The sequence below is a fragment of the Camelus bactrianus genome, chromosome 20 (genome assembly GCF_048773025.1).
Source record: "Camelus bactrianus isolate YW-2024 breed Bactrian camel chromosome 20, ASM4877302v1, whole genome shotgun sequence".
In the NCBI taxonomy this organism is placed as follows: domain Eukaryota; kingdom Metazoa; phylum Chordata; class Mammalia; order Artiodactyla; family Camelidae; genus Camelus; species Camelus bactrianus.
In genome coordinates, this window is record NC_133558.1 from 28484844 (window position 1) to 28497818 (window position 12975).

Sequence of the window (12975 nt, forward strand, 5' to 3'; positions counted from 1 at the left end):
AATCCCGGGGTGGCTGTTAGGTCGCGTGACTGGCTAGCAGACTCCGCCCCTCAGAGCAGTCAAAACAATTGCCTCGAGCGGCAGCCATGATGGTTTTAAAGGGGCAGTACCGGCAAGGGTGGCAGCGAGACCGACAGACTGCGGGTGAGTCTTTGAGGGTCCTCTGGGCTGAGAGTTGAGGTCCCGCTACCTCTTTCCTGCACTCCCGGGCAGATGACCAAATGAGCCCCTCCGTCGGATTTCACACACTCCAGTTAGATTCAAAAACTCCGCCCCCCGTGATTCTTCCCGCCCCTCGGCCTCCAGACAGACAGACAGAAGGTCTGCCCCGCCCCCTGCGCTACCTATTGACTCAGTGACCTCGGGATTGTCTGGCCCCGGGTACTCGCTCGCGACGCGGACCTCTTCCCATCACTCTTGCGCATCTCGTTCTATCCCCACCCTGGGCCTCAGGGCATGTCGACAGCCTGGGAAACTTCACCGCACTCCCAGGCCCGCGAGACCAACCCCCAGCGGTGCGTATCCTTGTGATCCCGCAGCCGCTCAGCGGACCTGCCATCCTTCCCTGCATCATTAGGCGTCTGGGAGGCAACCTAAGGTGACTCCTCTCAGAGCCTATTAGAGTGTGATCATGATAGAGACAAAGCCATAGAAGTGACCAGGTCTTCCTCCTCGCCCATTCCCAGACACGCCCCTTGCTGCAGGTCTCAGATCAAATCTCACTTCGTTCTTGGGAGAAAATAACTCCTCAGGCTTGGGGTAGGAGGTTGGCTTGGGGAAGGAGGAGGGACATTGGTCGTCTTTGAAGATCTGTAGGTAGGAGGTGGGAGGGCATTTGTCCTGGGTGGGGCTCTGTGCCAAGTCCTCTGGGTGGCTGTGAAGTTGTGAGAGAAGGGGTGGGAACGCTGGACTTCTGGACTTTGGGCAGGGCAGATCCTTCTGAATCCTTGGCTGCTAGAACAGTTTCTTCCGGGCTCCTGCCTGAACGCCACAACCAAGGGCTATCTATAGGGTAAGAAGATTTCAAAGATGAAAAAGGAGGCCTTTTCAAGGAAGTAGGAAGACATCCTGAGACCTGGGGCTTCAGGCTAGTGGGGAAAGAAGCAGGGCTGACCAGGTTTGGAGATGCTGGGCTTAGCTCCGTGGGTGGAGCAGCCTGAAGACCATGAGCCTCTGGGCCTCTCATGTGGGTCCTGTGGTGAAGGCTCCTCTTCTTTTCCTTCCCTTCTCTTTCTTCATTTAACTTTGAAAGCTGTTCTTCCCTTTTTTTGAAATCTCTGCACTTTTTTCTGTGTATCTCCTGTCTGCTTTAACCCCGTTGCTTCTGCAACTCTCTCAGACACCCTCTGTGTTCCCTGTAGTGCAGCCTCTCCTCTCCTGATTCCCTTTCCTAACCCAAGCTCTCTCTCCAGCTTCTCTGTTCTCTTGTTCCTTAGTTCGAAATCCCTCTGTTACTTCTCAGCACCTTTGTTCCTTCTGCAGTCTTTCTTAGTCAATTCAATTCCTCTTCTTGTCTCTTTCCAACAACCTTAGCTTTGTGTCTAGTGTCGCAAGCTGCCTCCCCGCTGGTCTCTCTCTCTCTCCAGTTAAACCACAGGGGACCCCCCCCCACTCACTCTCATCCCTTCATTTGGATCCCCACCACCCTCTACCCAAGGCGTTCAGCCACTCTTTCCTATCTTTACTCCAGTTGAGCTCTGTTGTTTCTCTGTAGCCCAGGCAAGGGCCCCCTGCCAGGATGTCAGGCCTGGTGTTGGGACAGCGGGATGAGACTGCAGGGCACCGGCTCAGCCAGGAGGAGATCCTGGGGAGCACCCGTCTGGTGAGCCAAGGGCTGGAGGCTCTACACAGTGAACACCAGGCTGTGCTGCAAAGCCTCTCCCACACCATCGAGTGTCTGCAGCAGGGAGGCCATGAAGAAGGGCTGGTGCATGAGAAGGCCCGGCAGCTGCGCCGTTCCATGGAAAACATCGAGCTGGGGCTGAGTGAGGCGCAGGTAAGGGGGTAGAGGTAGTGCCAAGTGGCCTAGCTTCGATGGAGGAGCAGTTGTCTGATTGGAGCTTTGGGGTCACTTGGGATCCCCATGTCCTAGATGCTTGCATTCATTCATCCAGTAAATACGTAGTAAGCCTGTACAGTGTGCCAGGCACTACAATTCTGGATGCTAGAGACACGTCACTGAACACAACAGCCATAAAGCTTTGCCATCTTGGAGCTTAAATTCTGGCTAGGGGAGGTAGACAATACACAAATAAGTAAGTGATTCAGTATACCAGAGTGATAATTGCTAAGGTTAAAAGATAAAAATAGAGCAAGGAGAGAGGATACAATTTTAGTTAGAATAGTCGATAAAAGCCTCACTGAAAAGGCACCATTTGAGCAGAGAGTTGAAGATGAGGGAATGAGACGTTGAGATGTACAATAACTGGGGGAAGAGCATCCTGAGCAGAGCAGATGGCAAGTGCAAAGGCCTGGACCTGGAGTCCTCCCGATGAGCTCAACGCGGGTCAGTGCGGTGCAGTGCAGTGCAGTGAATGAGGGGAAGCAAAACAGAAAATGAAGCTGGAGAAGTAATGGGGGTGGGGGCAGGGGACAGAGTGTTTGGAACTGTAGGCCATCAAAAGGACCTTGCTTTTACTTTGAGTGAGACGGAAGCGATTGGAATGTTTTGAGCGGAGGAGTGATGTGGTCTAAATTAACACTTTAAGAAGACCATCAGGCTGCAGGGTTGAGAACAGATTCTAGGGGAACAAGAGCAGAAATAGGGAGGCCAGAGAGGAGGTTATGATCGTCATCCTGGAAGGAATGGATGGTGGTTTGGCCCAGGGCGGTGGCTCTGGCAGTGGTGAGGAGTTGGATCCAGGATATATTTTGAAAGTAGAACCATCATTCTCCAAGCTACCTCCTGACCCCTGTCAGTCTTGCCTCCTCCCGGTAGGCTCCCCTCCCATCTATCCCATAACACTCCTACCCGGAGTCTGACACTCACAGGATGTGCCCACCTAGGTGATGCTGGCTTTGGCCAGCCACCTGAGCACAGTGGAGTCGGAGAAACAGAAGCTGCGGGCTCAGGTCCGGCGGCTGTGCCAGGAGAACCAGTGGCTCCGGGATGAGCTGGCGGGCACCCAGCAGCGGCTGCAGCGCAGTGAACAGGCGGTGGCTCAGCTGGAGGAGGAAAAGAAGCACCTGGAGTTCCTGGGGCAGCTGCGGCAGTACGATGAGGATGGGCACGCTGCGGTGAGCCTGCAGGGCGTGCGGGGGCGGGGTCGCCCCAGGAGTCCTCCTCGAGGGCCAGCAGCCCCCACCTGCCCCAGCCTGGCCGAATTCAGGTCCCAACGCCACTCCAGATGACAGCAAGGGGGAAGTAATAGTCACTCATTCAGTCAACATTCGATGAAATGACTATGAACATGTCAGGCACCATGCACTTGCAGGGGATGGACAATGAACAGGACAGACCGAGAGCCTGCTCTCACAGGTTTATGGGGGAGACAGATAAGCACCGAGGCAATTCCAATCCAGAATCCTAAGTACCCCAGTTAGGGAGAGCACAGCCCAGTTGAACAAGTCCTTCTAAAATCTGGTTTCAAAGTATGTGGAATTTAACCCTCGTTCAACAGGCATTTATATATCTCTGTGCCTTAGGCAGTGCAAGATGTCTATCGGGTAGATGTGAGGAACCACAAAAGGGAGTTCCTGTCCTCTCGAGCTTATACTGTAGCTGTAGGAACAAGGCTTACATGTGGGAACATGTATGTGAACACACAAAGCAGCAGTGCCCGGTGCTGGAGGAGTGGTTGGGTGGGAGGAGTTCCAAGGAGATAGGTTCATGGGGGCTGGAATGGTCTGAAAGATTCACAGAGGAGGGGCGTACAGGGATGGGTAAGATTTAGGTTGGATTTTTTTATTTGAATGGATTAGGAATTGGGGTGGATTTTGGTCAAGGAGGGAGAGGGTGGAGCTTTCTAGACAGAGTGTGTGTGTGCGTGTGACAGATAAGGCTCCAGGGCTGGAAAGGTGGTCTGCCCCAGAGACAGTGGGATGATTTGTATGGGACACACTGGTGATCTGAGCAGGAGAGTTGGAGGTGTTTGTACAAGGCTGCAGGGCCTGGAGGGGCAAAGCACTTTTACCCAGTGTGGAAGCAGGTTGGACAGTGAGGTTTGGGTACTAAGTCCAGAGTAAGTGGTGGCTGATGAGGGGCATGGGCTGAACTAGACACTTCAGGTACGTGTCCATAAGGTCAGACACAGCCCTGCCTTCAGGAGAAACAGGACAGACGTATAATCAGTGTAAGCACACAGGGATCAACACGGGACTATAATTAGTAGAGCTGAGGGGGAGAGAGGTGGAGGCTGGGGGATGAGGGTGCTTGGGAAGGAACCTCTCTGGATGTGAAGGAAGGGAAAGTCATGAGATTCTAGCTGAAGCATCTCTGTATTTTACAAACAACAGAGGCCTAAGCTTGGTGGGACAGATGCTGGCCTTCCCAGGGGCGGGGACTTGAACAAGGGACTTAGCCTAAGCCCCACCTGTCAGCGATTTCATGGCTTAGAGGGGGCCTGAAGAGGCCACTGGGACTATCTTGGCCCAGATATGCCACTGCTTCCCTTCCAGGAGGAGAAGGAAGGTGATGCCTCCAAAGATTCTCTGGATGACCTCTTCCCCAATGAGGAGGAGGAGGACCCCAGCAATGGTTGTGAGTCTGCCTCTGGAGTTGGAGGGGGAAGAGGGGCAGCAGGAGGCCGGTCCCAGCTGTGGCTCACCCTGAACACAGGGTGCTCACCATCCAGGGATAGGTTCTCCATTTCCCCTGGAGATGGGCTGGGGACCAGTGCTTTGATTTCCTAAGCCTCCTCCTTATTCATCAACATCTATTAAGTATTTAGTGTGTGTTGGGCACTGTGCTGGGCACTAGGGAGACCACGATGAGCACAACACAGGTCTCACCAGTAAGGAGTTCACTGTCGAGTGGGAGGATGACCCTGGAGGGGAAGAGCATGAGTTCGTCCCTGCACAGCCCCTGGCTCATGCTGGCTGTGTAAATGTTTGTTGAATGAATGACTGGGGGAGCAGATGGGATTGTGCTGGACACAGAGGCAAGAGAATGGGCAAAAGAATAGTAGTTGAGGCTGGTCTCTAGAGGGAGCCTGGTGGGGGTGGGCACAGGCCCAGAACAAGACGTGGAGTGGGAGTGGGGGAGGGCAAACTGCAAAGGGAGAGGCAGCGTTGTCTGAGGAAGTCTCCTAGTCATTTTCTGCGGTGATACAGTGTCCCGCGGCCGGGGCGCCCAGCACAGCGGCTACGAGATCCCAGCGAGGTTGCGGACTCTGCACAACCTGGTGATCCAGTATGCAGCCCAGGGTCGCTACGAGGTAGCTGTGCCACTCTGTAAGCAGGCACTGGAGGACCTGGAGCGCACATCTGGCCGCGACCACCCTGATGTGGCCACCATGCTCAACATCCTGGCTTTGGTGTACCGGTGAGCACTGCCCTCCTCCTTGCCCAAACCTGCCTCTACGTTCCCACCTTCGTCCACCTTTGGCTCCCTTTACTCCTCTCCATAGGGTACCTCTTCCCCCTCCGCGGTGTACCCCACCAGGGGGCTTTCTCCTGTACTAGGAATCATGCTTTCATCCCTGAGCCCTTGACCTCAGAGAATACACATCCCTCAGCTCTGGGCAGGGTCTCTTTCTCTCTGTTTTTGTCTCTTGTGTCCTGTAACTTGTGGCCTCCTCTGGGCATGGCAACACTCCAGGTGTGTCGGTGAACCCTTCTCACCCCTCCCACCAGGATTCCCTTCATGGGGGACCCCAATCCCTAAATGTACCTCAGTTGTCCCAAAGGGAAGGAGGTAAGGAGATGGCTTGGGGGCAGAGTTCAGGGTAACCCTTTTTCACTTTTGTCCTCTTACAGGGACCAGAATAAGTATAAGGAAGCTGCCCACCTGCTAAACGATGCCCTCAGCATCCGAGAGCGCACCCTAGGCCCGGACCACCCTGCTGTCAGTAGTCCTTGCCCTCCTTACCCTGTGCCTTCTTAGCTTGTCCATCCTCTGCCCTCAGCCCGCTCCCTGGGGGTGTTCAGGAAAGAGGCATGAGGATGCCTTTCTCTCAGGCACTGGCTGCTGATCCCAGTGGTTCTCAACTCTCTGAGACCCAATGACTCCTTTTTTTTAAATTAATTAAAAAAAATTTTATTGTCGGGGGAGGTAATTAGGTTTACTTATTTATTTTTAGAGGAGGTACTGGGGATTAAACCCAGGACCTTGTGTACGTTAAGCATGCTCTCTACCACTTGAGCTATATACCCTCCACCCAATGACCCCTTCTTATAATGAGTATTTTCCTGAAATTTAACTCATAGATAATGTAACCTACTTGCACATATAGTTTCCCAAAAAATTGAATGATACTCTATTAATATGAAAGAGAATCAAGGAAAGTAATTTATAATAAAATGATACATATAATTTCTAAATCACAATAAAATGAAAGAACAGCTGTATTGAGTATAGCAACAGTGGAGGACATAATGTAGTAGTCTCATACGTAACGAGTGAAGAACTTTAGATTTAGAAGAAGTAAAGCCAGCAAGTCATTCTATGTAAAAGTATGTACCAGGAAAATGACAAAGCAGAAGAATTGATGCATATGAGATTAAAATCCAGTGTTAGAATAAGTAATAACAAACCAGATTTAGTTGTTCATGATAAGAGAAAGAGAGAAATAACCTTAAGTAGGGATAATATGCCAAGACAAATGCTAGATTGTCAGAGTGGAATAAGAAATCAGCTATTTTTGAAAATGAGCTGACCGTGAAAATAATTCCCTGTCTTATGCCGTGTGATAGACAGGGGTGATGCATCTCAGAAAACAGAACTCCTGTTTTGATATCCCAGCAAGTGTCAAAGCATCTATTCAGCGTTTGAATGTCTGGCAGGACATTTAAAAGTTGGCAGGGCTGTCCCACACATGCACAACATCTGTAACATCCTTGCCTCCCCAAAGGTTAACAGTGCCCCCAATCTTTATGGCAACCAAAAAAAACCCTGCTCCCAGAATGTCTTAACACTCTCCTTAGATGGGGAGACCACCCTCACCTCACGGGGAAACTTAGAGCCATTGGGTTCGGCAGTGTCCCTTCCCCTACCTCTGGCCCTGCTGTTCGAGGTCCGTTGCAGCATCAGCATCTGATGGCGACAGGCCTATCTTCCCAGGTGGCTGCCACACTCAACAATCTGGCTGTGCTCTATGGCAAAAGGGGCAAATATAAGGAGGCGGAGCCGCTGTGCCAGCGGGCACTGGAGATTCGAGAACAGGTGCTCGTGCCCTCTACCCGTCCTTGCATGCTGCGGTGACCCCTTCTCCATGGTCTCTCTTCCAGTCTGCCCTCTTCCCTCACTTCTTTTTGTCTCACCCCCCATCTCTGCCTTGTGCTTTGTTCCATCTTTCCCTTCCGCTTGCTCCCTGCATGGGCACATGCCCACACACACACAGACACACACACACACACAGACACACACACACACACAGACATACACACACACAGACAGACACACACACAGACACACACACATCACAGCTATTGATCTTTTGCATCCCTTCAGGTCCTGGGCACCGACCACCCCGATGTGGCAAAGCAGCTGAACAACCTGGCCCTGTTGTGCCAAAACCAGGGCAAGTATGAGGCCGTGGAACGTTATTACCGGCGGGCACTGGCCATCTACGAGGGGCAGCTGGGGCCGGACAACCCTAATGTAGCCCGAACCAAGAACAACCTGGTAAGGGATGGAGGAGTAAGGGCCGTGGGAGGAGGCGGGGGTTGGAGGAAGCATCATAGTTTGGTTCACTAACCTCATCGCCTTTGTGCCCATCTCTGGGGCTGCCTTTGGGGCTGAGGGTTCTGCTTCCTCCCGGTGGGAAGGCAGAAGGGCCATTGCCCCTTGAGAGTGGAGTGGGAACACCTGGGACCCTGCAGCTCGAAAAGGAGGTGTGAGGAGGATCTCTGGGGAGAGTCATAAAGAGACCAAGACGTGGACATCCCAGACCTGGCTGTGTCCTGACCTCCTCTCTTGCTCCTGTGTTTTTCCCTTCCTGCCCTAGGCTTCCTGTTACCTGAAACAGGGCAAATATGCTGAGGCTGAGACGCTCTATAAAGAGATCCTGACCCGCGCCCACGTGCAGGAGTTTGGGTCTGTGGATGGTGAGTGGGGACGGCCTGGGCAGGGAGGAAAGGAAATGCAGATCAAAGGTTGGGGGTTTGACCACAGTGGTTCTCGAGGGAGCCAGACCCCTTTAGTCCAGCTCTGTCAGCCTCTGGGTCCTGGCTCCCCCCACACCATCCAGCTCTGTTCTCTAATCTTGCCCTCCCATCCCATGTATCACCCCCAGACAACCACAAGCCCATCTGGATGCATGCAGAAGAGCGGGAGGAAATGAGCAAAGTGAGTGAGGGGGCCCAGCCTGGGGAACCTGAGCCTACCAGGGCCTCTGACTTTCCCCTGCACCAGCCCAGCTCCTCATTTCCCACATGAGCACCAGCCCCGGATGCACGGTGCCTTCCCCAGCCCAGCCTGCACCCCAGCCCTGTGCCAGCTTGCACCCCAGCATCTCTGTACTCTCATCTCTGCCTTCTCCTCCCTCTCTGTCCTCCCGCAGAGCCGGCACCGAGAGGGCAGCACACCCTATGCTGAGTATGGAGGCTGGTACAAGGCCTGCAAAGTAAGCAGGTGAGCTGCCAGTGAGAAGCCGGTTTGGCTCCGATGTCTTCGGAGCCCAGATCCCAGCCTTCTGGACCTTCCCCCTCTTCCCTTTCATCTTCCCTTGGCCTTAGCTCCACTCCCTCCTAGTTTTCTGAACCCACCTTCTCTTCCTTCCCTGGTCTCACCCACCACAGCCCCACAGTGAACACGACTCTGAGAAACCTGGGAGCTCTGTACAGGCGCCAGGGAAAGCTGGAGGCAGCTGAGACCCTGGAGGAATGTGCCCTGCGTTCCCGGAAACAGGTCAGAGACCAGGAGGGGAAGGAGGTCAGGAAGGTAGGGCCCTGGGATGGGACGGGGAACCACTGAGGCTTCTTGTGAGTCTCTGAAGAGTAAAGAGGAAGACGAGGAGAGGAAGGTGAGACACTCTTGTGGTTGTGGTTGTTTTTAAGTGTATTCTTACCCCCTACCTTCCGTTTGTGGTTCAAGGTTCACTCCACTAAATGGGACTATTAACAGGGAAGCCCTGCTCTCTCACAACATGAAGAACCTTCTGAGGAGGGGCATGGTGGAATGGGTGAGAGGGTGGCAGTTGAGGGGAGCCCTAAATCAGAGTTTCTCAAATTGCGGGTCTTGGCTCGTTAGTGAGTCCTGAAATCCACTCAGCGTGGGCCATGGCTAAAGATAGATGTGAATCTATATGTAGGGATGCTTTGCAGTTAGAAAAGGTGGGCATTTCCTTTCCAGAATGTACTGAGGCAGCACAAGGGAAAATGTTGTCTTTGCTGTGGCTGATGGTGAAGAAGTTGGAAAGCCCCACCCTGAGGAGTTCAGAAGTGGGAAGTTCCAGCTCCTTCCTTTTCCTTCCAGGGCACTGACCCTATCAGCCAGACCAAGGTGGCTGAGCTGCTTGGGGAGGGTGACAGTGGAAGGACTTTCCACGAGGGTCTTGGAGGCAGCGTGAAATTTGGGGGAGGTGAAGATGCCTCCGTGGCTGTGGAGTGGTCAGGGGTAAGTCTGATCATTTCCCCTTGCTCTCTCCTGCCCCTCCTGCTGCTGCCAGTGTGATCCCGTAGGATGTGGATGGGATATGAGGGCACGTTGTTCCCATCCCAGTTCAGTTCTCCCATCCTTCTCAGGGGTCTCTCTGCAAGCCAGCTGTGGACAGGGCTCTCGTTGTCAGTCACTGGGCTTTTGGGAGCCGGGGGAGATGTGCAGAATAAATGGCAGGAGGAGACCCAGAAGCCAGTCTGCCTGGGATCCCCTTAGCTTCCATTCCCCATCCCTCTCTGCCAGGATGGCAGTGGGGCCCTGCAGAGGAGTGGCTCTCTAGGCAAGATCCGGGATGTGCTTCGTAGAAGCAGCGAACTTTTGGTGAGAAAGCTCCAGGGGACCGAGCCCCGACCCTCCAGGTACACAGTGTGACTGAGATGTGGCAGAGCAGCCAGGTGAGCCCTGGCCTCCAGCTCCTCTTGGCCCCTCATCTCTGAAGGACAAGTGTCTTGGAGAGAAAAGTGGAGGAGGTCAATGGGATGGCATGGACAGAGAATGTGGGAAAAACGGCTACCCTAGTCGGGGTGTTGGGGGGGAACACCACCCGAGCTGATGCTGGCTACTGATGCAGATAAGAGAGCTTGTACGTGTGTGTTGGGGCGGCGGGTCGGATAGTGGAGAGGCAGTGATTTCATTTCCGGTGGGTGGTTGTGCCCAAGAGGCCCATAGCTTTTGGGCCACCCACAGGGAAGAGAAGAGGCCTCAATTCTTTCTTTTCCATCATAGCAGCAACATGAAGCGGGCAGCCTCCTTGAACTATCTGAACCAGCCCAGTGCAGCACCCCTCCAGGTGAGAGTAGGGCTCGTAAGCATATTGGTGGGTGAGAAGGAAAGGACAAGCCCAGTGGGGGAGGGGAGAGTCATCTGGGATGAAGACTCTGTCAGGGAATTGGAGGTGGGCAGACAGGAATCAGGCAGACAGCTTGTTGTGGGTAGTGACCACCAAGGGACAGTTTCGGGCTAGAGATAGTAGCAAATAAATTAATCAGGAGGGGAACAGGAATTGATGTTCTCTGAACATTCAAGAATGATTTGGGGATACTAATGGCTTTTCCTATTCAGCCACCACACTCCTCACCTGGGGGACTCAGGACTCTGTAGATGAGAAAGGAAAAAGAAAAAAGTATTAACTCATCTCCATTTGAGCAAACAGCAATGGCAATTTTTTTTTAACATTTTTTATTGATTTATAATCATTTTACAATGTTGTGTCAAATTCCAGTGTTCAGCACAATTTTTCAGTTATTCATGGACATATACACACTCATTGTCACATTTTTTTCTCTGTGAGTTATCAAGCAATGACAATTTAATGGGAAATAATCACTTGTATCAACGCATTCAAAGTATATGCCAATATTCATGTGGTTCTTCCAGGTATTTTCTCCATCACATTGTGGCTTTCTGGGAAATCCCAGTAAAGGCTAAACAAAGCCCCAGAGCTTGGGTTGAGGTTACAGGGTCCGTCCTAGGTCCAGAGAGAGATTGCAGCCTTGAGATGGACAGGCTCCAGGGGACAGTCTTTGGGAGGCTGAGGTCCCTGGGTTGATGGCATGATGTTGTTGGTTTCAGGTCTCCCGGGGCCTCAGCGCCAGCAGTATGGACCTCTCTTCAAGCAGCTGACATTCAACCCCCACCCCAGGTCTGCTGGGTACCCCCACAGCCCTCACAGCATTCCCTGTTGCTCCTAGCTCTTCCAACCCCAAGGTGGGGCAGTGAAGGGGGAGCAGATAACCAGAAGATTGCTGCTGCCCTTAGGGTCTTGGCTCCCTCCTCAGGAATCCCCCTCAGGAAGGACCCTCAGGACATCTTCTCCCCATCCTGTGGTCCTCTAGAGTAGATAGCTCCAAGGCCCCCAAGGTGGGCAAGGAGCAGGTACGCACCTCCGATGCAGCGTGCTGCTGGCTTTTCTGTCAGAGGGTTCGAGGCTGGCCAGCCAGCCTGCCTTGCCCTGGCCTTCCTTGTTCCCTCTGCTGCCTCACTTCAGGTCCATGTATTTCACTTTTCTTAAATAAAAGAATCAGGTAACCATTCAGCCACAGGAGTCCTGATTGAAAAGGGAAGGAAGCAAGGGTTGAGTTGGGGCCCTTCCCAGGAGGGCGAAGGGCAGTGATGGATGGGGCGGAAGGAGGAACGTTGCTTCTTGGATCTGTTCTTTCGTCCGTCCCCTGTTTGTATCCTCTCCAGTAGGGCCTGCAGGAAGGCATCTGGGGGGTGGGGGAGGCCCAAAACCAAAGAGAAGGTGCTGTGTACTGGGTTATCAGGGACATGTGGTAGCCACGTGTCAGGACCCTGGAGTCCTGGCGCCACTGCTCCCAGCCTGTGAGGCCGTCTGTGGCGGCCCCTCCTCCCCCCAGCTGCTTGGGGGAAGGGAGGTCTAAGAAGGCCTGGGGGGCCCTCCAGAGCTCCGGAGGGGGACGAGGCACTTAACTATCCATCCCCTCTCAGCATATCCTGGAGGCCCAGCAGCAGCTGGGGCCCATCTTCTAAAGCTTGACTCCTCCTGACCCGCCTCCTACACCCCTTGCTGCTTTCACAACAAAGAAAGAATGTGGGGGTGGTGTCGCTGGGGGGGGGGGTGCCTGGAACAAGGGCTGTACTGGGCCTCCCCACAGCTGGAGACTTGGCCATGCCCTGACACAGCCCAGACTGCCTGTAGATGGACTTGGGATGAATTTGTCAGTTTAACAGCCTTCAGAGAGCCCATTCTCTTTACACCTTTGGGCTCAGATTGGTCCAGAGTCAAACCAGACCCTAGTCATGCACTAACTGGTCCCTCACTTTCCAGGCTACATCTCTCCTGGAGCTCCACAGTACCTCCAGGGTACCTTGCTTAGGGACACCAAGGACACTCTTCTGTTCTAGGTTTCCCTGAGGATTTCAGGTTGTTGAGAAGTGAGCTAGAGTCCACCTTTCTCCCCACTACCCAGAGAATTTGGGGGAAGTGTTGGTCAGAGCCCTCAAGAAAGCCCAGAACCAACCATCTTCCGCAGGAGCCATGGAATCACAAAAGTCACTTTGGGCCCCCTGACTCCCTGAAGACTAGGCGGTAGGCACAGCCTCCGCTCCCCTACCTCGTTCAGGAGGTCCCCGCACTCCCCTGGGACGCCTTCCCTCTGTCCTGGAACCATCTCCAGACCCCTCCCCCAACTGCGAGCTCCTCCCCAACACAGCGGGGAAGGGGCGTCGCGGGGCGGGGCTTGGAGGCGGTGGCGGAG

The 12975-nt window shown here is 53.6% G+C and overlaps 1 protein-coding gene across 4 annotated transcripts; it reads left to right on the forward strand.

Annotated features, from left to right (window-relative positions):
* Positions 1-15: 15 nt before the first annotated feature.
* On the forward strand, positions 16-11792 carry KLC4 (kinesin light chain 4). Of its 4 annotated transcripts, none has more exons than XM_010973774.3 (16): positions 16-144; positions 1715-1996; positions 3007-3237; positions 4618-4699; positions 5272-5482; positions 5917-6004; positions 7220-7321; positions 7610-7783; positions 8106-8205; positions 8394-8446; positions 8661-8731; positions 8899-9007; positions 9575-9715; positions 10001-10116; positions 10484-10547; positions 11330-11792. In XM_010973774.3, the coding sequence occupies exons 2-16, from the start codon at positions 1739-1741 to the stop codon at positions 11378-11380; spliced, it is 1851 nt and encodes a 616-aa protein (XP_010972076.1). In that variant the 5' UTR covers positions 16-144; positions 1715-1738; the 3' UTR covers positions 11381-11792. The 4 variants fall into 4 exon arrangements, with proteins under 4 accessions (XP_010972076.1, XP_074204854.1, XP_010972077.1 ...); XM_074348753.1 differs by having other exon boundaries at positions 10487-10547; XM_010973775.3 differs by lacking the exon at positions 16-144 and adding an exon at positions 172-515.
* Positions 11793-12975: the final 1183 nt, after the last annotated feature.